Raw genomic sequence first — 26,656 nt, 5'->3', positions numbered from 1 at the left:
TAACCGACGGTTATGCTAGGTCTACAATGCGAGTCGTAAAGTTGTGAGTCGTAAGAATTGACCAATCACAGTCGATTATTCTCCTCAAATTCGATTGTGATTGGTCAATTCTTATGACTCACGACTTTACGACTCGCATTGTAGACCTAGCATTAAAGTTAGCAGGATTGACCAATAGAAATGAATCCACCCTGCTTTCTATTGGTCAATCCTGCTAACTTTAACCGTCGGTTAAGCTAACTGTGGTTGGTGAAATTGGCCCTTAGCACTACAATCTAGTTTTTTCTTACGTCCAGTGGCTACAGATGGGAGCCAGGAGCCATTGGTAGCTCTATAATAACTAGAAGATCCGGAAGATCGCAGCGACAGCGACAGCACCTGCGTAATATTGCACTGGTGTTGTACCATTTTATTTGTATACATTTTTTAATCGCGACAAGTGCCGCAGCATGACGTTCCTTTGAAAGCGTTCGAGGTGAGCTGTAGTAAGCGTATTTAACGCGAGAATCGAAGTCACCCTGGGAAAAATTTACATTCTGCGTGCGTTTTAAAGAATTACGTACGCGTCCCCAGGTACGTACATACATACATACATATGTTTGTGATTCCGTAATATTTTCACCGATATTTTGGCCCACTTGATATTGCTCAATTCGCAGTCGTTCTTACTCATAAACGTAGCCGTTTTCTCGTTTAATTAACTTTATGAGCCATTTTCAAATTTTTCAGATATTAACAACATGACAGCGGTATATCCGACTTTGCCGAAACTGGCGGTGAGAGACAGCCTCGATGACGACGACCTCACCGACATCGACGACGAGGTATTCATCAGGGATGGGAGAAACGGTGGATTGAAGTTGGATGATGACGGAGTGAAGCGGCCTTTGATGGCACCTCGTAGAAAATCCAAAAAATCTTGCAGCTTCCAGAGTCATAAGGTCCCATACAAGGCGTTCCTTGTGCCGTTATGCTACGGAATTACAGCCTTGATCATAGTGTTAGGCTTAATTGTACTTTGTATATTTACCGCAAATATATTCCCGATGCCGTTAACTATATTGAAAAGCTGGCTGTCGCACGAGCTGAAAGAGCCTGCGAATGAATCTGAGATAATTCCGTGTACATCACTGTCGTCCAAGGTTTTATGGACCAGATCGTTGCCAAAGTTAATACCTGAGGCACCTCTTAGGAGCAACGATGTTAACTCTGATGGAATTGAGGATATTATTGTGGGATTTAGCACAGGTATAAAAGCATCACGTTTAACTCGAATAAATGGATGTTTTGTATTATTATTTTAATATTTTAATATTTTCTGCTTTCTTTTTTGTATATAATATAGTTTGCCGTTGCACCCTATAGTGCATTGTGATTTACAATTAGCTACTTTTATTTTGTTTGCTTCTTTTACAGATTTTGTCTTGCTTCATTTTGTCTTGCTTCGTTTACACGATGTTTCTTAACAGTCTAAGGTGAATAATTGATGAATAAATTATTTTATGATTAAATCAGTAGTTTAATCAATCAGTATAACAGTTATTGATTTACAAATTCAGGTCTGGACACAGTGGATACGAAATATATCTGTACTATATATTTTGGGAGACAAACGCCATGTCTAGGCGGTGTACTGGCGCTGAACGGTAAAACGGGCGAAACCATCTGGACACATTGGACTGCCCATTCGATATTTTCCGTTGACTGTGGCGCAGACTTGACAAACGACAAGATTAAGGATTGCGTCATATCTGGACGCGGTGGAGTGCAAGCTATTAACGGCCGTGACGGTTCCAACATATGGGATATACCACTTCAAGATTCAGCTTCAGAGCTGCAAATAACTTTGGACGTTTACGATGCTAGATTTACAGCGGATATGGACGGCGACGGTACTGGCGACGTAATAGCGTCGCATGCCGTCCAATCGGACAACATTCAAGCGAGCAACATACTCGTGATATCGGGTAGAAGTGGTAATGTCATACGCAACATTGATTTACCGGATACGGAACAGCTGTTCGTGGCACCGCAAATTATAGTGCATCCTGACGGAGAAAATATATTTGTTCTGGCTACAACCAGTCAACAAGATGCCGGCGGATTATATATAGTGTCCCAAGCTAATATATTTTACGGTGATTTGGTATGTAACATAAAAAAATCTGTCAAGTGTTTCAATGTGCAAGAATTATCGCGTTAATTAATACTTTGAATGCTTTTGTTGCAGCAATTACGAAAGCTCAATCATAACACCGGCAAAAATGCACTGTTGCCACCGATCCTAATTGATATTACGTCGGATGGAATTGAAGATATTGTCGCCGCTATGTTCAATTCTACGATTGTGGCATACAACGGATCCACGTTTGAACCTATCTGGAATTATACAGTCCCCAATTCCGAAGTAATCAGCATTCCCATTCCTGGTTATTATAACGACGACGATATACCGGACTTTATGGTAAAGCATCAGATAGGTACTGGTTTGGCCACGTACTATTATACCATGGCCACGGTCATAGACGGTCGTAATGGACTGCCTTTGCTCGAAAAACCGATGGAGGATAGCTTGAGCGGGCAAATGTCCGGTTTGTCGGTCACCGTCGACGGATTTGGCAACGACTGGTTTTTGCATTGGTCCACCGACTGTTTAAACTACGAGGGAGTCAAGGAAAAATATCAGTTCTTGAAAGAACAGAGTTTCATGTCGCAAACGCGCGCCGACCCTTGCTTCCTGAGATTCAATTCAACGCTCACTACGAGACTTCTAGCTTTGAGCCAGCACGTCGGTCCGCCCGGAGTGTCGTTGTACTTTTCGGAGGATTGGAAGTCCCTGGAATTCAATAATTCAGTCGATTCACGAAAGGAAGAGGAAAAGTACCTGAACTCCTATTCTGGATTAAAAATCCCGGACACTTACGCAAACATACCGCTCGTTTCCGAGAGATCGCCGGGAGTTCATAAAAACCATCGGAAAGAAAGCATCTTCAAGCATAAAGATAATAATATACTCGAGATCGGCAAATACGACTCGGATGCAATATACGAAAACGTTGACGAATTCAAGAGCCACAAGAAGCACAATCCCGAGGACACCGTAGAGAATTTAGACGTAGATCAAGCATGGAAGCAGGATAACAAATGGATGGATGACGATATGCAGACGGATAAAGAATATGGTAGTATATACGAAAGTGATAATAGTAACAATGAAGACGGACAGCAGAGTGTGGATTATTCGCAAGGTGAAGTGCGAGAGCAGAGGAGCATTATTGTAGCTAAGGATCCATATTCAATAAATATTTCTGACAAAGAACATGGCTCCAAGGAAATTAGCGATTACCCAACACCCGAATCGACGCAACATAATTTGCAGTTGGATCACAAGAATATTAACACAGAGAATAAGAAAGGAATGAAGGAAATCAAGGACAAGAAGAATGGCTCGGTGAACAAACCTGATACAATGAATGTATTAATGATGCCAATTTCAAAATCTCAAGAGGAGGTATCGTCAACTATGTCGAGCGATAAATCAAATATGGAAAGGACTACTACAATACGGAGTGCATTAAATACGAGCGGATTAACAGAAGTCAATATTAGTATGGAATATCTGAACGACACACACACCGATGAATCAAATGTTACTAAAAATCAAATGATCACCAATCATCAAGATGAAACTTCCACTACTAAGAAAGTCGTAGACGCGACACAGCGGAGACAGATTTATAAGCATAGTTTTCCTAGCATTATCCAAGACGCGGATGATGACGCTAGTATAGAAAAAATATTTAAACGGGAATCATTGAAAAATCAAAGTAAAGGCAAGATTAACAGAAAGCAATTGCGAATATTGTCGTCGGTAAGTGATAAAGATTTTAAAATAAGACAAAAACGAAAAACGAAACGAGACTCTGGAACCGACAATTCTCGGTCGAGCGGTATCAATGGGATTCAGAAGCAGGCGCCAACTGGTATTCTGTTGCCATCCATTACCGAATCCAAGGGAAGGACTTCGGTGGATTTAGTGTTCTCTACATTCTGGCTACCGTCGTCCGAAGTGTCTCTGATTTTGTCGCAAGCGGATCAGTGCATTCGTAAAAAGAAAGCGTTGTTAGAGAGAGATAATAAATTTGAGTATAAGAAGGACGACGACATCATCAGCGAATGTTTAGCCGAGCGGGGCATTAATTACAGATTGTATCAAGAGTCGAAGGATAGGGAAAATACCAAAATCGCGCTTGGCCAAATGACAATATACAGGATGAAGTTAGAATGCGTATGTCCGGAGGATATGTTACCTAATCAAACGTGCAGAAATATTTCGTCACGTCAGAGCTGGCCAGAATATCTAGGCTCTTTTGGAAACGGCTATTTTAAGCCATTGCGTAGATTAAATGTCTGAAGAAACTGCAAGGTTCTCGTCGAATTATATAAATTATTGAGGAAACTTTCATTATAACGGTCTTTAATGGAGTCGTTAACAGATTAACAGAATTAAAGAATTATCAAATAGTCCCGTGCACTATTTGCAAAAGTATACAGTAACAATCATAATTCTACTATCAATTGTTATATAAAAGCAATTTATATTAATATTTATATGCAGTCTTCTTCGCGAAATAAAAAGGATGCAAATATATGCGTATTTGTACATATAAGAATACAGTTGCTCTCGCAATTAAAACCTTTAAAGTTTAATTTTGAAAAGAATTTCTATAATCACATATCTGTTGATCATTTATGAATAATTAAAAGTTTTTTCAGAATGCAGTTACGAATGAAGAAGTAACTGTATGTGCCAAAGGTGATTTCAATAACTCTTTATATATACAAATATATTAAAATTTATAACTTACGATCGCATAAAAATGTTAATATAATTAACGTTGAAAGTATACGTTATATCAGTAATAAGTTAAATGTAATGATCCCGCTATCTATATATGAATTAAAATGCTAATCATATATACATATATATATAATATGTTACTACATATTGATATGTAAACATTTAATCACTGTTAAGTGTAACATGAGTATTCTAAGAATATAAAATATATACATTATTGATCATTGCTGACGCTTATTCTTCCTCTGCATGTACATTTTCGCTGCTATGGTATGCTGTTTGATCAATACTGGATTATTAAACGGTTTATGGGTTTACTTATGTGCGACAGATACTTATGGCTTTTGCGAGAATGGGACCAAGCTGAACGTTTTAAATACAGTATATAATAAGCTGTGCAATTAAGTGCAATGCAAATTATGGCGAAAGGAAACGTGAAACGTCGTAAGATATATATGTCACATAAGTTTAACGGTTAGACAGTAATTAATAATTTTTTGATGATGCATTAGCGAGCTATACTTGCACTGTATGCAGCAGCAACAATTATTTCAGATTGCCCAAGGCTCAGAAAGCTAATCTGTTTGTAAGTGTTCATTAATTAATAGAGTATACTTAAGACTACAATATAGATGACATGGTTCTTTCTAAATTTATTAATATTTTACATTTCTTCCAGAGAACATTTGAACATCCTGAAGTAGGAAATAACGAGAAATTTCAAGATTATAAGAATGATCTTTTAAAAAGATATAAGTTATGTGCGTGCAGTTATTCTTTAAATCTTGGGTAAGTCTTTGCTCATACACACACAATACACTGTTTTTTTTTCCAAGAATGTTTTCTTATTCTCATCAAGTCCTCAAATCTTATATATCCTATATATATAATCTAATTTTTCTATACAGAGATGTTAATTCAGTTAAGAAACTTTAAGCTCTTGGATTTACAGAAGAATGGCTGTAGAAGGTAAAACGATCGAAATTATTGGCGGAGATACGTACAGGCATTTTCGAAGATCGATGGTACCTTTTACTACCATACCGAAAGCACAAACCGCGGACATCCCACGCTGTTTAGAGCGCAAGGCTCTAAGCGGAATTCTGCAAACTGTACAAAGACGATGTTACACCGCACTCCCTAAATCAGAGCCCTACAAAAATGCAGAAACCCAAACGGATTACAGAGAGAGCGAGGCGCAAACCGAACCTTGGGAGCCACCATGTAAAATTGTTCCAGGTGACAATGCAATTATATTACAGTATCATATTCGTAGAATAAATCAATTAAGAAATCGGAATAGTGGCAAAGAAAAAGAAAACACACGAGGAAGACACAAAACTGGAGATGCAGAATTCTAGTGGAGATATCCTAATTTTCATTTAGGTCACAATCCTGAAGTGCTGGCGTTAGCTCATCTAACTTGGGAGCATGGACTACCCGCAGGCGTCCATGAGGTGCACCTTATCAACAGGATGCGGATGAAGAAAGCTTGGGAAGCCGTATTACCGCCGATGGATACGCCGGCCAACATAAAGATGCGAGATTCAATAATAACGACCTTGGAGATAGACGAATGGGCATTTCGAGAGTCGGTGAGTTTCAAAACGGAATCTCAGCAAGGAATTAAGAATCTCAATCATCTTGCCTACAATATCCACATTTCTTCTTTCTTCAATTAGGTACCCTGGTGAAAAAATTTCTCATATTTTCTCAGAATTTTCCTAAGAATTTAAACTTACGAAAAATTCTGGAAAAAATACATAAAATTTCTCAGATACTTTCAGAAATAATTGGATGAGGATTTTCGGAATATTTCAGTATCCGTATATGTACATGAAAAATTCTGATAAATTGAGCCAAATTTTCTCATATTTATTAAATTTCTACAAAGATGTGTTGCCGGGAAAAATCTGAAATATTTTATTATTGTTTTGTCAGAGTTTTTCTGAAAAACGTTCCAATTCGTATAAAAAAAATCTAAAATATTCTTAGCATTCTGAGAAAGACTTGAAATTTTTATAGAAATTTTGATTAATAATATGAACAATTCTGAGACATTTTTCCACTAAGATAATAATTCTATAAAAATCTCAATCGTTTACATAATACCTACACGTAACACCTATGTTTCTTCCTTTCTTTAACTATGTAATAATTTTAGGAGATTCAACTCATAATGGATTTACGTCTGGATCTGATGAGGGACCTTCTGCAGAGTCGTGAGTCGGAATACGAGAAAAAAATGCAGGGTCGTTTCAGTAGGCTCGAGAACAAACTGAGCAAATGTCGGGACAACCAAATTAAGACTATCAGGCATAATCTTAAACGAGATTTGCGAAAATTACATAGGAAACGTCGCGACGAGCAGCAACCTCGTAAACCCGACATAATTGAACGGCATATCGACCCGAAATCTGATCTGTACGCACCGCAAATGCGTTTCGGCGAACATCCCCAAAGGCGGCACGAAATCTTGCAGAAGCGGTTCTTAAGCGAAAGCCACATTGAGCGTGAGTATATTCGATAGTAATTAGCATCAATCGCCGCTACTCAATTCATCGCAATTGTTAATTACAATTAGAACAAGAAGAAGACGCAACACTCAGTTGGTTACCAACTATCGAGGAACCGAAAGCGATTAAACATGGGCCCAAACCGATAGACATCTGTGTACGAGAAACCAGATGGACGGAGGAAAAATTGAAGCAACTACACTCCGACCTGAAGGCCATTCGAATGAAAGTCAAATCCGTGGATGAGAGTCCAAGATTAGTGAGGCGTAATCACGAACTGCCGGCTTTGCCCGTCACACCGCGTAGATCGGGCACATGGGACAATAAGCAGAAACAACGGGAAGAGTCTGCTACATTTATTCAGAAGCTTGTTAAAGGCAGAGCGATACAGTGTATGGTAAAGTACAGATCATTCGTCGTGCATTTTAAAATAGATATACAGAGCAAGATACTATAAAGTTATGTTTCTATCGCAGTAGAAATAGAGGAAAGATACAATTTCATATATTTTACAGATGTACAAAGGACGCGATAGATGCAGAGAGCTGATCGAGGAATTGGAATCGACTCAAGCGCCCGAGCAGGAAGATCATGATGATGAAAAGACACACATGATAAATTTGCGGCAACTACAGAACGATCAATCGGTACAGGAAGATCGTTTGTGTGAGATTCTCGATTCCTTAGAGGGGAAGACAGTCTGTGGGACATTAGATTTTCTCAGCAAGGTAAGTTTTTGTAATCTTTTATCGAAACAGTTCGTTCGATTATCTCTCTCTCTTGTTATCTGCAGGAGTTAGTGAGATTAGAGGACGAACGTAGAGCTCACGCTTTTGCCTTGCTTGCCGAAAGAGAAAGATGTATGAGAGAGGCCGCCGAAGCTGGCAGGCGACAAGCGGAACGTAATCGACGACGTGAATTCGATGAAATGTTCAAGCAAATCGTGAAAGTAAATCAGGACTCTGTAGAAACTTACTTGGAGGACATTGTGAGGGATGAAATCGATTGGATATCTGATGAAGCGGCTAAAGAACGTATCTTAGAAGTTTGCGACAAAGTGGATGCTATATCGAAACATGCCACAGAAAAGTAAGAAAAAATATGTGCATTGATAATCAACAGGTACAAACAAATTATTTTCATCAAAACAACGTGTAAAACACAGTGGTACTTTTCGTAGCGCTGATAAGTTGGCAGATGAGGAATTGGTGGCGGATATGATCTACAATTTGTTTTACCCGAAGTGGAAAAACACAACATGAGAGAAAAGATTCGCGATCAACAACAAAGTTATATGCGGAACGCATATACATTAATTTACGAGAAAATTTTAGATTTACCACCCGATGAACCATCGCAAGTCACAGATCAAGAAGTTTATGTAAAAAATGAAGATATGCAAGTAATTCGCGCGGCTACGGTAAAGATTGATGATTTGTTTATATTGTCATTTTTCGTGTAAAATTATTAATTTATTTTTCCAGGACCAAGATATCAAGACAGAAGAATTAGAACTCCCAATCCACGAAACAGATATTGAAGATAAAAAGCGAGCAGATTCAGAAATAGATTCAGAAAACAGATTCACAAAGCGATTCTTTAATGAAAGCTCAATAATATGTATCGGAAATCAAAGGCTACTTTGATCTGAAAACACTTTATATATGTTTTTTTATAATAAAACTTAATAATAGTTATAATAAAAGTTAAGTTTTGACCGAAAATATAGAAGTTGTCTATTTAAACTTTCAAAAATAATCGAATCTATTGTGCAAATTAATAAATATATGTATTAACATTGTAGTTCAATCAATATAATTCTGGTTGAATGTTTTTAATCTACGTTAAATTTATATTACTCTATCAACATCAATACTATGTAATAAACTGTATCTTTACGTCAATAAATTAATAATAGATACATTATTTTAGCTTATGTACATTGTCTTCCGATAAATATTTCTTTCAACTTAGATGTCTTTATAAAAGAATGAATTATATAAATTGGAGATAAAATGTCAACCCAAACTGTATGTTGATCAGTTTAATATGAATTATAGTCTTTTATACGTTAATGATTACATATAACTACATATAATAAAATCAATTATACACACGTTAAAGAACTTATATAACACTAAAAATAAAACCAATGTCTTTCAGTGTTTAAAGTAATTTGTTTCATTAAAATAATATTTTAATATCACTTTAATAAAACTACACATTAATGTACATTTTACTACGATAATATTCAAATATTTTAATTAAATGTACATTAATGTTATTGCAATATCCAGTTTATTGTCCTTACTCTTGTTCAATTTCTTAATAAATGCACGATAAAATAATCTTTTAACCAATTTACGCTGCATTTATATCTGAAAAAACATTTTTAAAATATATATACATATCTGTACCTTAGAGGTAAAGGATCGCGTAGGTATGTCCATTTTCTTAACATTTCGATAAAACAAGGTTTAAAGTTTTAAATAGGAAAATGATATATATTTTTCTAGATGTACATAAGATAAGAGTATTAGTAACTTATTAAGTTTTTAATCAAGTATTTTAACTGACATGTTTAATAGTGCAAGTGCCAATAACACGCTGTACCTGGTTTAAAAATTAAGCACTATAAAAATGTTTCATCCGACTTTTTCTGAACATTGTATTTTAGGAACAAGTAATAATAGACATAAAACGCTTTACTATTATATAATTTAAGCTCCTGTTATATTGAAAAGTGTATTAATTCCATTTTAACAAAAACTGGAGATACAATCCTTTACTTCTAAGATACAGATATACATACATATATGTATATATGTATATATACATACATACATACTTTAGACAAGAATCAAGTAAAGCACTATAAACCCAACTAAATACATTAGTTCATATAGTGTTATTTCTATAAGACAAAAAGCTTAATAAACTAAAAATATTAATTCTTACTTAAACTTACTTAAACTTACTTTTTCACAGATAATGTTTGAAAATAACCTTCATAAATTGAGTTAAAGGATCTCGCACGATTTATGTATAGAAAAACCGTTTTCGATCAATTTTTATGAATTTTTAATATGTATTTATAATTGTAGTACTTGTGTGCCTGATAAAAAGTTTCAAATTTCATTAACTTTCTGTAATTAGTTTCTGAGTTATAGGCATTTGAAAGTCGCGTTCACAAGATCGTCCGTACGTTTACCTACACGAATTTACATTTAATATAGGGAATAACAGTTAATATAATAAAAGCACGAATAAAAACTGAAAATCTTTATAAAAGAAATGCAATATAGAATCAATTGAATGAAAATCATACACTTCATTTTCCTAGATTTGTGAGGTAATGTCATATTTTTTAACATACCCCTACTCTTTAGTTTTCTTTTTGCAAAAATATAACTCATTCGTGTTCAATAAATCGTGCGGGATTCTTTTAGATGTATTAAGTGTATTTCACGATCATTATATCCATTTCGTTATAACAGTTGAAAAATGCATTATATAAAGAGTATATAATTCTGCAAAAATCTTCGTACTAGACCTCTTAAAATGTAAAAAGAGCCGAGTTAACGCGGGCACGACGGTGGCTCAACGAAATAATTGTCTAACGTATTTTTTCCAAGTAAGTCCGACATAAATTTCTTAAACTTCATGTCCTGCGCATCGCTCGACGGTTTCCTTTCAACTATGAGTTTCCGTTTCTTAGCTTGCAATTCGTTCGTCTGTTGAAGCGTCTCGGTCTCGGTATTGATAATGTGCGCTTTCCGCTTGCGATTTTCTAACGAATCGGGATTCTGAGTGCCTTCCCGCGCTCGACTCACTTCAGTAGTCAAATCGACCATCTTCTGTTCCCACTCCTCGAGATGCTTCCGCATCTCGGCTAACTGCGTGTCCTGATCCTGTATCTTCTTTGCCTGCTTATATAACTTCATGGTTTGCTTCCGTACCAGATACTCTTGCCTCTGGATTCTGAACTTCATTCTACCCATCTGGTTTTTCATGGATACGAAGAACATCTTGTTCTTTTTCGTACGATCGTTAATCTTCTTAAAACTCTGGTTAAGCTTCTCTGAGCAGGTTATGTTATGATTGTTGCAATGCGGCAGTGAAGAGTTATTTATGTTTCTACCGTGGGAGATCATGACGCCACCAGGTAGGTCGTATGAATTCACAGTGCCGACCATGGACGTGCAGATGTTGTGCTTCAAATCCGGCAAGATCTTCTCGTCAAAATGCTCCATGGCCATGCTGCTTATATCCCGCAGCTCCTGAAGTATCTCGTGTGCCCTGGGCGGTGTCTTTGTCTCTCGAATTAATCGTAGAACACGAAAAATTTCATCGATTACCTGGGGTACATAGTTGCAACAAATTTATTATTCAACACGTTCCAATTTACATGAATAAGAGCTTAGCTCTTAAAAAATATATATATATATATGATGAGAAATCTTATGAATAATATAAGAGATGTTTGTAAATGAAGCTAAGAACAACGGTAACGTTGTCGCGTGAAGCAAAAATACATTACCTTTCCTGGAATAAAGCAGCAAACGTTCAGGTCCACGTATTTGATAAAAGTCATTGATAACATAGAGATTCTCGTTTCTATCGCCGTCAAGATATCGCAGTGACGCGCGAGAGGATGGCTGCGTCGCTCCGACTCTCGCCTCGGCAGCTTGCCTTTGACAGTCCGGAGGCATTGGGCGTGATATTTCTCCATGAGATTGAAGCCACGGTTGAGCAGCTTTTTGCAGATCCGATCGAACTGTCTGCAAACCTGACAAGCACATCGTGAGATCTAGGCACTGTCGCAGCCGATAGAACGAGGGAGAATTCTTGCGAATGCCAAAGGGCGATCCTTACGATCCTATATTTAGATATCTCATCGTAGGAGAGGTTAGACAGGATCGCCTCCAAGCAAACGTCGGGGAGATTTATCAGCTGCAGTTGCGCGTTATCGTTCGTTTGACGCGCGGCAGGATCCGCAGGATCGTAAAACCGTCTCCGTTGCTCGTCAACCATATCAATTGACGTTCTTTTCCATTCCATGTGTGTAACGCGAGAGACTTTTACTCCTCGTCCTCACGACTAAAACCAGACCGTATTGACGCGAATCAACTGCAGAGTGTAGGATGCAGAATGCAGATTGGCTCGTGCTCACACTGATCTGTACTGCTCGAGTGCTCACACTGGCTCACAGCCCACAGGCTTCGATGTCGATGACTTATATGCGTTTTCTACTGGGAAAACTAGTGCAACACGAGGGGGTCTGTTTCTTTTAGCTGCACTGGCTGAACTGGTGCAAGTGGTGCACCGCATATAGCGGCACCTTATGCTATCCCAGCTAGCAATTGGTTAACTCGTGATGACGCGACGCGTGACGCGCTCAGTGGAAACTCAGCCTTGACTCGCGCACTCTATTCTTATATCTCTATGCGTTTTGGCTGTATGTACATACCAGAATCCTGTCGGTATGTTCACGTTTTTGTGGTTCTCTTCCATGTTATGTCCACTATTTTGTGGTAATGTCAACGATTTTGGGGTTCTCTTTCATGTTATTTTCACGATTTTTTTGGTTCTCTTCCGTTAGATTCACGATTTTTTGGTTTTATTTCCAAAGAGAATAAAAAAATCGTGTGGACATAGCACGGAAGAGAACCACAAAAACGTGCACATACCGACAGGATTCGGGTACAGCCAAAACGCGGGCATGACCACTCTCATCTTTCTCTCTGTAGGTACGTACGTCTATATATATTCTTATGTCTATGGTGGTATAGCAGACGCGTCTGTTCCTTCTATTTGCACTTTCTGCGTTCAGATGCAGAAGGTGCTGGTCAAGTAAACAAACAAAAACTGCCGTAGCGGAAAAGGAAGCAGATGGAAAACTCCAAGTCTACGGTGTCCACATCAAGGTTCACGCGTTTACAGCTGGGCCAAACGGTCAGCTGTAAAACGGTTCCCGTGATCTGGTTCGGGGCTATTTTTGGAACATTATTGTTCTGAAATAAGGAGGGTCAACATCAAGCCTCCGCCAGCCTCCGCCTGCGGACTCTTCGTGATCGCGAACACGCGTGATATTTTCACGTGTGAAAGCGAGCTCCCGCTTTATATATTTACATACATGACATTACGTATATGACGACACGAAGCAGATGCGTAGGGTCTCGTCGGCGAAGAGGCGTATCGTCGCAGGTATTTCGTTCGCCGCTTAGCGAGGATGGCACTCGATCCGAAGGACATCGTGAAGCTGCTGGACATCCTCAAAGAGGAGAACCTGGACACCAGCTTGGAGAGCCTCGGCAATCAGCTGCATCAGACCTTCCCTAAGGAGCAGCGTTTCAAGGTCGGAACGATTCTCCTGCTGCACTTGCAGCAAGTCGACCTGCTGCCCAAGCACGTGCAACGTGTCGTGGCGTTGACGTTGCTGTTCGACCTGTACCGCGGCGAGCCGTTGGCATCCACGCCTTTCGCCTCTGTATTCGTACAGGTGCTCAAGTCGCAGGAGGACACCAACAACGGTAGCTCGAAACCAACCGGCCACACCGGTCACATACCGTTTCTGTCGAATTGCGAGAGGAACCTGCTCGTCAGTTTGATGGGATACAATCAGAAGGACGTAATGAAGAAGACGCCGCGCCAGATCGTGGACGAGTTCTCGTTCGCCGCCGTGCCGTCCATCGATCTGACCAACTTGCAGCTGCAGCTGGTGGAACACCAGTCCGAGCTGCCGTCCGTAAGTAAATGCGGAAATCCTATAATCCTGCCCGACATGGATCACTCCAAAGGGACGGAATACGACGTGGCGTCTGTGCAGAGTATCCTGGAGAACTTAACCATCGGCGATCCGCCCCTGTGCAGTCAGAGCTATCATCCCGAGTTCCTGAGGCTCGTGCCGCCGATTTATCACGGCATCAACGAGATAGCCTGGTTCCACGTCACGGAGCCGACTCAGTTCACGATCGAGTACGACACCAGTATGTGCGTGTCGAACTGCGCCAGCGCCGAGGCACGTAAACTCATGGGCAAAGCCTTCAAGAACGTATTAACGCTGACGCAGCAGCAATATTTGATCAGCGAATTGGACAAGGATCCGAAGCTCGTTTATCACATCGGACTCACGCCCCCCAAGTTACCGGACCTGGTTGAGAATAATCCCCTAATCGCCATTGAGGTTTTACTGAAGCTAATGCAATCCAGCCAGATCACGGAATACTTCAGTGTGCTGGTGAACATGGAGATGTCCCTACACTCCATGGAGGTCGTCAACAGATTGACCACCACGGTGGACCTGCCGACGGAATTTGTACATTTGTATATCAGCAATTGTATATCCACTTGCGAGACCATCAAGGACCGTTACATGCAAAATCGACTGGTGCGACTTGTCTGTGTGTTTCTGCAGTCCTTGATAAGGAACAAGATCATAAACGTGCAAGAATTGTTTATCGAGATCCAAGCGTTCTGTGTTGAATTCAGCCGCATCAGGGAGGCAGCCGCATTATTTCGGCTCCTAAAGCAACTCGAGTCCGGTGATACCGGTGGGCTTAACGCTCCACCTACGAGAAGTAGGACAGATATGTGTTAAAATGCGCCATGATGCCTATAAACACCGTCTGGAGCATTTATGTAAAAAGGTATAATTAATCGATTAGGTAATTGAATTTAATAAGAAACCATGATTTCTCTGAGTATCCTAAAATCGCATTCTCTATACACCTAATCAGATAAAACGGCACATTGTAAGATTATGTTATATTATTAAGTTTTTATAAGCAGAAAAGTTTTCAAATTGATCATGTATTTAAAAAACAATCTCGCGCAAAAAGACACGTTATTCAACGTGTCTTTTTGCACGAGATGGTTTAAAGAAAATCTTGGAAATAACAAAAATTTATATTATTTTAATGTTGTATGTAGGAGTGAATATAAGTTTGTTATAAATATGTAGGTATGTATACAGGGTGAATCACTAAAGGTGTTACAGGCTATATTGCTGAAACTGAACGAGATGTGCAATTCTTATTTTTCAGACTATTTGGCATCGAAGCGGACGAGGAAAATTAATTTCATCACGCAATGCTCGCTTTGATACCGAACATCGACCAAACGTCGCTGGAAAATAAGAATTGTATATCTCGTTCAGTTTCAGCAATATTAGCCTGTGACTATAGTGATCCACCCTGTATATGAAGCATTGAGAATATAATATATTTACATGAAATACTTCTAAATCTAGAATTTGACATACGATGTTTTTCTATATCGGTGACATTCCATAAGACGTTCTATCGTGTAATAAAGAAATGCCTTGCAATATATGTAAATAACGAATTTATAATTGTAAAATTTTTATACATTTTTATCTATTGTACTCCAGACTTCAAGTATAAAAGAAATGATTTACAATAATAAATATCGTAAGTAATACAATTTCGCTTCCTGTTCTACATGACAGACAAATATATATATATATATATATATATATATATATATATATATTTGTATATAAGCACAATTTTTTCATGATATTGATTGGTGTATAATCGATAAGCTTTCGTTTTAATATTTATAGAACTGTGTTACAAAAGGAAAATCTATGTGTGGAACAAAAATCTATTACATGCATAATCAAATATGCATATAATAAAATGATATACAATATCTCAATCTATCATAATTACAAATGTCGACATGACAAATGTCCGCTACAGTCTGTTATAATTTCTTCGTATAATCAATAGATATTCACGATCCCAATCAACTCGAGCAATATTTTGCAATCATTTTTATGAACACAATTATACAGATTGTAACACTTCGATTAGCGTACATGATTAATGATACAATTCTTATAAATTGGCGTTTGCCTTATTGCTATTACTGATCTAACAAGAATTCTGTTTATTATTCAAATTATCTTCGGACTCACACGGTATATTACAAACACATCTCAGAATTAAATATTTCACATCTTGTACATGCAACACAATTATAATACTATAAGTTATTAATGCATAAATTATAATGAAGTGACTATTAGCATAACACAATAAAATCGCTATCAAAGTAGTTTGTTATTTGTTTTATCTGCAAATTAATATATATATATATCCTACCACCTTTGGCTGCGTTCGCTTTGGGTGCTTTCGTGCTGAAAGCGTCAGTCTTTCTCTTTATTGCTCATTGCATGTTGAAAAAAGATGGAGTGATGCTTTCAGCACGAAAGCACCCAAAGCGAACGCAGCCTTTATGTATTTATGTACACATGTATATATTTATATATACATATGATTTTACACACACAGCCATACATACATTATATATATATATATATAATTATATATATTCACACATCTGTATATATGAATAATAATTTTATTTGTTTTAAATAAACAAATAAAATTATTATACATAACTGATTCATGTAACATATTTGCATTAAAATTGGACATTTTACATTTTTCAAAGTGTCTCGAATACATATTAAATCTGCCAATATAGCATGAGGTGAAAGATGTGTAATTCTAATAGAGCTAAGAAAATATATACTACAAATTTGTCGCATTGTGTAATAAACTACACAGCGTTCGTGATACAACGCATAGATGTATACAAAGTAGAAAACCAAAGAAAAGACCTGTCCAGCACAGAGGTATTCTATTAATGACGTTTCTCAGTATCTTAAATATTATTACAGATTTTCTTAATAATTAAAACACTGATAAACATTGTTACTGTTCTACAGAATACCGATACAGACGTAAAATATCTGTACGCTGGCACAGAACAGAGTCACATTTACATTTGTCCCATAGAGAGAGAGAGTTTACAAAATACAATTCCTGCTATTTAAATTACATTACACGACATAATCTTCTACTTCTTTTTTACAGCCTTCACTTTCATCACACTCTTCGTAGTTTTTCCTTTAGCAGCCATCGATTTTCCTTTTAGCGGCTTCATTTGCATCTTATTAACATCACCCTTGGATACCTTTTTCGTTTTCACACTTTTGACGCCGCTTTTGTTATCTTTCGCTTTGACTTTAGTAATGCTTGGTACAATGACACCGGGTCTCGCGTAGTTGGACCCGGTTGACTTATACTAGGCCGTTACTTTCACTTTCTTTTTCCGCTTCTTCTTCTTTTTATCGTGGAGCAGCTCCTGTTTCTTCGCTATACAAAAGCGGCAGTACCAATCCTCGTCTTCAGCTGGTGGAACCTGCATACCGACGCACACCCTGAAATATTAGAAAAAGAACAAAGTTTGGCAAAATTCGACTAACTCCAACATTATACGGTGTAAATTACATAAATATAAACGAGTTATTTACCAGTGATACCAAGCGTCACAATCGTCACAGCCAATCATCGGCGAGCCATCATCCTGGTTGCCGCACGCGGGACATATCCACACTTGACGACCTCCTCGATCCTGTAACACTCATCTCAGGATAAACAGAACTCGGCGAACTTTTAAATAAAACCCAACCCATCTCGACGAATTCGCTCTGGAGTTTTGGAAAATCGTTCAAACAAATATGCCAACATTTGGATTCATCAAATATTTATTTTAATGGAACATGTTGCACTTTCTTTATCAAGAATAACGTACTGATTCTACAAGGATTGGTCAGTGGACTTCACGTCAAGATATTTTGTCATGTTGTCCATGAATATTCTCTCTTATCAAGAAGGAACATTTTAATAATAAAACAAGATACCGACATCTCATAGTACTTTCTTGTGAACTGCTGCAGAAATTCCTGAGTCTTAAACAATGCATGGGACTTATGTATCTCGGTAATACAATGATTTATGATAACATGAATCGGAGATGAACTTGTCTCTTCTTTTTTTTTTTTTAGCATTCGATACGCATCCTTTAAATCATGTCCTAGCTTTTTATTGTCTAAATCACTCCTATTTAAAGTAGCTAGCGTGCGCATTATTTATGTATTCATATTTTTGCGATATACGTATCCGTGTCGCAACTAACGTATTATGAAGTATGAAAACTAGTTATCCATAGCATCGGCGCACAGAAAAATACCTTGCAATGTTCTTTAAAAGAGGTGTAAAGCGTACTCACCACAGTAGTGGCTGGTGTTGTAGGCAACACGTTCCTGCCATTTTCTTTGTCTTCTTTAGCATCGTCCTTTTTAGGAACTGGATCTGCTTTCACCTCTGTACCGTTAAAACCGTCGGTTATATTCCTAACGGGTCTCTCATGCTAATTTTTTTTTCTATGCAACGTGCAAATCTCATGCAACGATTTGACTTTATACTTTTTGCTACATAATTTTTTTTTAATGTTTTCTCTCTGCTGTCTGTTAGTGTGTATCGTTAATAAATTATATATCAATAATCGCAAACCCCGTAAATATATTCGCTGATTAAATGAAGAGAAGTGAACGGGAAAAATCATTAGTTATCTTGAGATAAGTAAATTTTTATAATAAAGGTTTAAAAATAAGAGCTGTGACATATTAGTTACATTAGTTACATTAACTGATAAGACGCATGCTCTCTAATGCTACTTAGTTAACAGTCAAGCGGCGAATTCAAAAGTGTGTGACACACAAGTATCAATTGCATCTTGTAACTATTTATACGTGAGGAATATATATGTATGCGCTAATGTGACTGCACTTGCTAAATAGAGAAGAGAAATTAACGAGAAGCATGGGCATATTATTAACTAACATAAGACAAATATACTGTAAAAGAAATTACTTCCTTCAACATGTACGGAAATGTCAAGAATAAATTGTATATTAGTAAACCGGCACTGCTTGTAACTTTAAGCTATATACTGACATATGAAATATAAGTGAAATATCAAATTTACGATAATTTAGTTAAACATACATTAACGTTAAAGATAAAACGATGGCATCCTGTGTGTTAAAGGCATTAATTGATACTGATTATGGTACATAGTTTTAGAGTAATGCCTCTATAAAATTTGCGATATTGCATTTATACTGCCACAACAGATATTCGTTCATTAAATCTGTCAGACCGTTATTTTTATAATTACACTGTAATCGCTCAAATTTGTAATAATAAGAAGAAGAGACAAGTATACCATATTGTATATCGTACGTATATACATATACATATACATATACACATATGTATATAATATATATATATAATGGATGATAAAATGATGACGATAAATGCTTTCTTATTCTTAAAATACATGATTAAATTAATTTTCTAAGTTAATATTATTTATTTTTTTATAAAGAATTATATCTATATTTACATAAATGCAGCAATCAATTCTACAAATGGCAAACTCAAGATGCAGCTACTCAGAAAAGACTGTATATTCAGAATATTGAAAAATATAATAAATCAAATAAAGAAACTATCAAATTTTACTAATCAGTATAATTTTTTCTAAAGAATATTATTTCTAAATTTTATTTCTGTATCACAAGATATATGAACTAAATAGTACTTTGTAACGTGTATATTGTGACTTGAGATTATTTAAATTCACTAACTATAAAAATGTCTTTTCTGAAAAGCTCTTTGTACAAAAGAAGTCTTGCGAGGCAGAATGGTGAAAGTAGAATGGCAAAATAAGCGATTAATTCAATTTCTGAAAATTAAAACTAAAGAAATATTTAAGACTCAATATAAGAAATGGAAATATGAGCACTAAACTCAAAGAAAGAAAAAGAGAAAGTGAGTAAGGTAATAATTGCAACAAAAAATACACAGTAAGTCTAAATATAGCTATAAGAGAGAATGTGTACTACAATCATTATTTTGACAACATAACAATATATCAAAAGAGAGAGCGTGGTTTAAGGAAAACATGATACCGTCACCACAAGACGTAAATGCATAGATAGCATGAATAGGAAATTGGAACTTTTGGATAGGCTCATACTTGAAACAATATCGATGGGTTGGGTTTATTTCATTATAGAATAAAATATCAATAAAATGTTTGTAATAAATTTAAGGCAAATTTCCCCCTCCCAAATTGGTTTTATATGTGACAATTATTTTAAAAAACTTTACTATAAAATTTTAATCCAATTTAATTTAGTTAATGTACTTTCAAAACTTGGCAAAAATTTCTTATTTGTATGCTTATGTTTTATTATCTATTAATTTATTTGTTATTTATAAAAATAAAGTTTTCTTATCATTGCAGCAATGTTATAATAGACAAATTATATAATTTCTTGTAAAATTCAAAAACAGCTTAACAGGAACGCTAATATTTCTTTTTAATGTTTTTTGAAAGAAAAATATATTAATTTCTAAGTCCTATATATTATTATTTCCTATATAAATAATTTATTCGATCATATATTTAATTTATTTACCAAAGATTTCCTTTGTGAAATATTATTTGTGAAACATTTTAATTCTAAGATCTCGAATCTTGATGTAAATTTCAATAATCCCCAATATGTAAATATCGTGAAAAATGTACTTACAAAATAATATGGTGGTTGTTGTGGCGGCACTAGAGGGTTCGGGAATTTAGGAGGATTGTCAAACTGAGGTGAAGGTATTGGCTCACTTTGAGATAGATTTTGGAAGTTAGATTTCTTTGCTCGAGGAACTGATGCAAGTGGCGCGCTAGTAAGAGTGGCAGAGAAAGAGTCTGTAGGAAGAGCAGGGCTTCCATCTAATATTCCCTCCTCTGTTTTCTTACTTGCTGACTTTTGCTTTGGCGGTCGTGTTACCAATGCCGATATTTTCGCCAATTCCGGACTAGGTTCCCGCTTGACCTCTTCATCGGGCTTTTTCACAAGTGGTTTAATAGTTCTGAGAAAAATAAGAAGTAACCACACAATGATTATCTGTGTCATGACATATTATGATTGTGTAATATAAAAATACCTCCTTTTTCGATAAACCAATTAAATATGCCAACACAAAAAAAAAATTTGTATTACAATTATATTAAATTGCTAATAAAAGTTTACTAATAATAAGAATTTATTTATGACTTACATTTTCTTCATAGGCGCATTATCTGGTGTCGCTGGTCTAGGAGAAGCTGTACCTAATTTTAACGTAATTTTTGGAACAGCTTCTGGATTCTTTTCTTCCTTCTGTAATAACACAGATATAGTAAATTAATTATTGCTATTTACCATCATTATTATTAGCGGAAGATATATAAATACCATATTCTTCTTATTTTGATCTTTCTCCTTTTTCTTTTCTTTTTTCTCCTTCTTTTCCTTGATCTTTTCTAATTTCTCGCGTTTCTCAGCCTTTTCCTTCTTCTCCTTCATTTTCTCGCCTTTATCTTTGTGTTTCTCTTTCTTATCTTTCTTCTTCTTCAACTTATCCTTCTTTTCTTTCTTGTGTTCCTTAGACTTCTGAAAATAGTTATAAACTGTTATAAATATATATATATATATATATATATATATATATATATATATGTTAAATTATAATTATTATACTCTAGTTTAATCAAATTAATCTGATAGCTTTTATATGCGTAAAAACTATTAGATAAATTGATTAAGATAGAGCGTAGTAATTATATGGCATAAATGATGGATATAAATGAATAATATTATCGTGCATAGGAATTATCTTCATCGGGACATTTCTCCAAAATATATATATTTTAATAAAATATAATCGAAATATCTAACGAGATATGGTCTCTTGTCGAATTTACCATATCATTCTTCTCTGTTTTTTCAGCTTTAGAGTTTTTCGATGGTGGCATTTGCGCGACGGGTACTGTTGGTGTGGGAAGCGTGATTGGTGCGACAGGTGCAGACACTATAGGCGGTGCAGCGCCTACAGGCAGTACCCTCTCAGGTACTTTCATGAAAGGCAATTCTTTGTTTGGCTTAAACATTTTCGTAAGTTTGTTATCCACCTTCTCTTTGTCCGCCTTCTCATTCTCGCCTAGAATCGACGGAGATGTTAACTCGGCCGGTGGAGGGATCAGTGGCTTCTCACGTTCCACGGGTTTAATTTTAGGCAACGGGAAGTCCTCGGGCTTTACGGGTGGGTTGGAAAAACGTGGTGGTAATGGTAAATTGGGCATCGCGGGATGAGGACCTGGCCCACCTCGGGGGCCAAGCGGCAACGGAAACCGCGGGAACATCGGGGGAATTAAACCGGGTGCCGAAGGAAACGGAGGGAAAAAGGGGAGGGAAGGGAATGGAAGTGTGATTGGAAGAATAGGATCTCTGTGTAGTGGTTCGGGTGCCTGCGGCGTTTTGGGCCGATCTGGTATATCCGATTCTGTCGTATCACATGAAGGTTTCGTCTGAAAAACAGCAAATCACCAGCAAGATATACTAATATTGAAAATTAGAAGCATATTAAAATGTGATACTCAATCGAATTATCGCTGGGAACAAAATCGACTGCGATTAATTTAAGAAATATATAAAATACGTATAACTCTTTTTGATACTATGTACACGTAGTTCGATGAGTAATGTCCTGTAAAACATATCTTACCTTTTTCGGACTACTTTGTTTCGGACTCTTCAATTTAGGTTCTTTCTTTTTGCCACTCTTCTCTTTCTTCTTTCGCTTCTGTTCCGGTACCGTGGGTACACTCAATTCGGGGGTTTTCGGCGTGCTGGGCGTACCCGGCGGTGAAATGTCAGCGTCGTCGAACATGTAAACATCTGACGATAAACTCTGCACGTCTGCCAGATCACTGTCCGACTGTATGTGCACGTCCGGTGTATGAGGTGTCTTCTTCTCCTCGCGTCCTGCTTTCGGGTCCGCGTCGTTACGGTGCGCATGCTTCTCCGCATTCTCGATATCTATGACCAAATCCGGCGACTTTTCGCGCGACTCAAGAATCTCCTTGTGCTTATGTGGCTCCGTCGTCTCTTTGTCCTTGTCCTTTTCCTCGCGCGGTTTCGATATCTTCTTGAATATATTCAGTTTTTGTTTATCCGGCTCCGACGGCAACTTGTCAACGGTTTCCTCCTTCTTTTCGACGGCAGGAGGACCGTCCGTCAGATCTACCTTGTCGGGCTTGACCTTCGGCTGCGTCGCCTTCGACGGTTTCGGACTACTGGCGGCTGATTTAGGTGACGCGATCTTCGGCGTGGATGGCCTGCTACCCGTGAGTTCTTGTAACGTGGTAGATTGTGCCTTACCACCACCTGGCTTTAAAGGTTTTAACTTTGCCAACTCCTTCATGCCGACTAATTTCTTTACTTTACTCTCATCGATCTTGTCCGGCTTGAACAATTCCTTCGCGCCTTTCTTCTTCTTATTCTCTTTGTCAAGCTTACGATCCTCGGGACCTTTCTTCACAACCTTCTTCGGTTTCTTGTCGGTCTTCAGTTCAGGTGGCACCATCGGATAGGAACTCGGTTGCGGTGAATCCGATCGGACTTGATGCGGCGTTCTCGATTCAGGTAGCTTTCCTTCTCGCGCGGGTGATAAAAAACCAGAGGTGGTCATCATAACGCTGCTTATTTCACGTAACGGTCTGCCCTCCTCCAAAACCTTCGCCCGCTTCACTACGGGGCTTTCAAAAGACACCGGATCGCCCGGTCGTTTAAAAACCACCTGTGGCGACATTCTGTGAGGTGATGCATTATTCGAATTGCCCGACGATGTCCCACTACTGGATGTCAAGTCTGCCGTGCCATTCATTAAGCTTTCATTCTTATCTGATATGTATTCCTCTGTAATCATTATTATATTATCGATAAAACGTAAATTAATGTAAACTGGCATAATTATTGCAGTTTACCCAATAAAGAAAATATGATTCATTACCTTCGGTATCTGGGTACATAGCTGGTAAATGTTCGTGTACGTGTACTGGTCTCGTGACTACTTCACGACTACCCGGTTTTAAAAAATTCAAATGATTCTCACGTCGAACTGGATACTTAGGTACTTGTATAGGACATGGAACAGAATCTACATTTTTCACGTATTCGGCTAATTCTTGTATGTCAATATTCATATATTGAAATGTTAACCCTAAGTCGTCAAGATTTGGTTCCGTCCTTCCCACTGTAAAAACGTAAAAATATAATAAATCCAAAATATCTATATATGTATTAACATTACTTAGCAAGTGTAACAAGTAAATAATTCATTTAGTTTTCTCTTAACACATTGTGGATCAGACATTTTACTGCATAGCCGGCTATGTTTTTACATAAAATATTTTTAAGGTACTTATGGTTTGTTCGCAATTAAAAATCACCGTTATGTTACTGAGTTACTGTTCTCGACTGATGAATAAAAAATGCGAGATATCTCGTCTTTAACGATGGAATATGAAACGCGAGATAACTCATCTGTCCATGTTAAGAAATTTTAAGAATATAAATTTTGATAACAGTATCCAAAAACTATTCAATATTTTACTTCATAAAATATATGTATAAAAAAAAACAAGAAAGCAAAAGACTTTGACAACACACAAGGCAATCACTGTCAAAATTAATATAACAGTTACTCACAAACTTCCGCATATTGATGTGTGAGCTTGGAAATACGTAACAGATATTCTTGCAGAAGATCTACCAGAAACTCCAATGGTGTAGAATTAATGGAGTGCCATCCTATCGTCTGACAAATCTGTGCAACGACTATTTTTAAAACGTTTCGACTGTATTCAGCTGACATTTTTGCCTGCAAAAATTATGAAAATATACGTGAATATTTTGACGCAGTTTTTTTTAACCCGTTGTCTTACAATTTCAAATCAAACTCGTACCAGATAACGCAGTCTAGATAATATAATAATCTCACCAATGATATAGATTTTATCTAAATATAACAAACGTGGGTACAACTCAATCTGTGTAATAACTGGACACATTACAATACATTTCTTATATAATTTTATATATATATATATATATATCATCAATAGCACAAAAAATCGTAAGTCCCTTATTCAATCTTTATTCTAGAGACTCCAACTTTTTTTTTAAAGCTTATTGTTAAAATTGTTTATTATCCTCCAAGAAATAGTACTGAGATTGTTCACTCCCTAGGTTATCTTGGAATTAAGTTTGTATTTAGGATACTTAGTTCTTATATCAGACATTTTCTCAGATAAAATTCTAAATCATCTGAGAATCAAATCTAGATCTTTTGCTGGACAAGTAACTGCTATAACATTGAGCTATCCAATATTCCATATATACATTATATGCAATAGATAATAATCATCGGAGACAAATTAAACATACTGACTGAACGTTTCTATTTATCTTGACAATCCAACCGACAGCTATGTCCACAGTCACAAGAGATTGTAAGGCAACGAGGTTAAGAATAGTACACTCCTCTGTAAACTGTGTGCCCTAGTTTACACCGATCACTTGATACGCGTATTAAATAGTAAATAAATATTAGTTTGATTATTGGCTGATCAGCTCAAATATACCATTTGACACGCGTATCAAGATATCGGTGTAAACTAGGTCTTTTGTATATGCCAATTTAGTACTACATAGTAACCAGTATATACACAAAACAAAGCGAAAACCAAAGCAGTACGTATATAACACGACACTTTAATAGAATCAACGAATTTAATTATTCAAAATAAATATTATTGGGACATAAAAAATTGTACCGTTACGTGATCGCCAACAGTTATCGTAACCAACGCTGGCCGGAGCAATCACAACGCTGCGGAGACTCGTACGTGCCAATTCAGCGACAGCGTCGCTGCACAGGCTCGGAGGCCAACGGATATATCTTCAGGGATGTTTTTAATCAGCCACACAAGCCACAAGCTCGAGGGAGGAAAAGAACGAAACCGCGATAGGGGCCAAGTGTACGTTCCCTCACCTGGACGCGCGTGAACCGTGAACGTACGCGACAGCGGGAGAATACCTCTCTCTTCCGGCCTTCTCAGCCGGACCGTCACATAGTTAAACGTGCTTGACGTGAACATTAACGTTGAACGTCGCTCGACACCCAGAACTCGCGAGAGAGAAAAAGAGAGAGAGACACACAATGCGCGTTGTAAATGTATCGCGAGATACGCTAGCCGTTAGCCGCCATTCCTCGCCGTTCCCGTCATTCCCGTCTGTTCCCGTGGACCCGTGCCCTACTCCTTCCTATCCCGCGAAGCGGCGCGGACGCAGGCCGGCGCGCACTGCGCAGTCATCATGGGCGCAGTGTGATCTCGTCGCTAAAGTCACTAGATTTTAACAAAGTACCCAGGCGTCGCCACGGCCCCGTGCGCACGCGCCGCGCGAAAACCGCGACCGCCACGCGTCCACGCGTTGCCATGGTAACGCCGC

At 37.4% G+C, this 26,656-nt stretch overlaps 5 protein-coding genes across 11 annotated transcripts; 3 read left to right on the top strand and 2 right to left on the bottom strand.

Moving 5' to 3' along the window:
* The first annotated feature begins 349 nt into the window (after positions 1-349).
* LOC139809456 (uncharacterized) lies at positions 350-5,085 on the top strand. Its single transcript, XM_071772357.1, has 4 exons — positions 350-573; positions 730-1,248; positions 1,560-2,146; positions 2,231-5,085. Exons 2-4 carry the CDS (start codon positions 741-743, stop codon positions 4,412-4,414), a joined length of 3,279 nt encoding a protein of 1,092 aa, XP_071628458.1. The 5' UTR covers positions 350-573; positions 730-740; the 3' UTR covers positions 4,415-5,085.
* Positions 5,086-5,237: 152 nt separating this feature from the next.
* LOC139809457 (cilia- and flagella-associated protein 91-like) lies at positions 5,238-9,265 on the top strand. Its single transcript, XM_071772358.1, is given in 11 exon segments — positions 5,238-5,650; positions 5,814-6,100; positions 6,248-6,456; positions 7,026-7,374; positions 7,446-7,774; positions 7,893-8,105; positions 8,171-8,466; positions 8,558-8,601; positions 8,604-8,797; positions 8,862-8,954; positions 8,956-9,265. Coding segments are annotated over 11 exon segments (2,205 nt in total). The 5' UTR covers positions 5,238-5,498; the 3' UTR covers positions 8,995-9,265.
* Positions 9,266-9,481: 216 nt separating this feature from the next.
* Pall (F-box protein pallbearer) lies at positions 9,482-12,606 on the bottom strand. The gene is made up of 3 exons (XM_071772360.1): positions 12,253-12,606; positions 11,918-12,166; positions 9,482-11,735 (listed from the first exon to the last, which is right to left on the bottom strand). The coding sequence occupies exons 1-3, from the start codon at positions 12,436-12,438 to the stop codon at positions 10,956-10,958; spliced, it is 1,215 nt and encodes a 404-aa protein (XP_071628461.1). The 5' UTR covers positions 12,439-12,606; the 3' UTR covers positions 9,482-10,955.
* A 578-nt stretch (positions 12,607-13,184) lies between these two features.
* Not11 (CCR4-NOT transcription complex subunit 11) lies at positions 13,185-16,461 on the top strand. The gene has a single exon (XM_071773646.1). It carries the CDS (start codon positions 13,610-13,612, stop codon positions 14,975-14,977), a length of 1,368 nt encoding a protein of 455 aa, XP_071629747.1. The 5' UTR covers positions 13,185-13,609; the 3' UTR covers positions 14,978-16,461.
* Positions 16,279-26,515, bottom strand: Taf3 (TBP-associated factor 3). 7 transcript variants are annotated; one of them, XM_071773634.1, is made up of 11 exons: positions 25,981-26,515; positions 24,854-25,025; positions 24,156-24,398; positions 22,869-24,061; positions 22,069-22,671; positions 21,560-21,754; positions 21,384-21,484; positions 20,947-21,194; positions 18,484-18,578; positions 17,726-17,826; positions 16,279-17,632 (listed from the first exon to the last, which is right to left on the bottom strand). In XM_071773634.1, exons 2-11 carry the CDS (start codon positions 25,017-25,019, stop codon positions 17,497-17,499), a joined length of 3,081 nt encoding a protein of 1,026 aa, XP_071629735.1. In that variant the 5' UTR covers positions 25,020-25,025; positions 25,981-26,515; the 3' UTR covers positions 16,279-17,496. The 7 variants fall into 7 exon arrangements, with proteins under 7 accessions (XP_071629735.1, XP_071629739.1, XP_071629738.1 ...); XM_071773638.1 differs by having other exon boundaries at positions 22,276-22,671; positions 25,981-26,514; XM_071773637.1 differs by having other exon boundaries at positions 21,560-21,757; positions 22,276-22,671; positions 25,981-26,513.
* Positions 26,516-26,656: the final 141 nt, after the last annotated feature.

This window comes from Temnothorax longispinosus, chromosome 3, assembly GCF_030848805.1.
Source record: "Temnothorax longispinosus isolate EJ_2023e chromosome 3, Tlon_JGU_v1, whole genome shotgun sequence".
NCBI classification, from domain to species: Eukaryota; Metazoa; Arthropoda; class Insecta; order Hymenoptera; family Formicidae; genus Temnothorax; species Temnothorax longispinosus.
The sequence above is the reverse complement of the archived record's forward strand: the minus strand, read 5'-3'. Positions and strand labels throughout refer to the sequence as shown.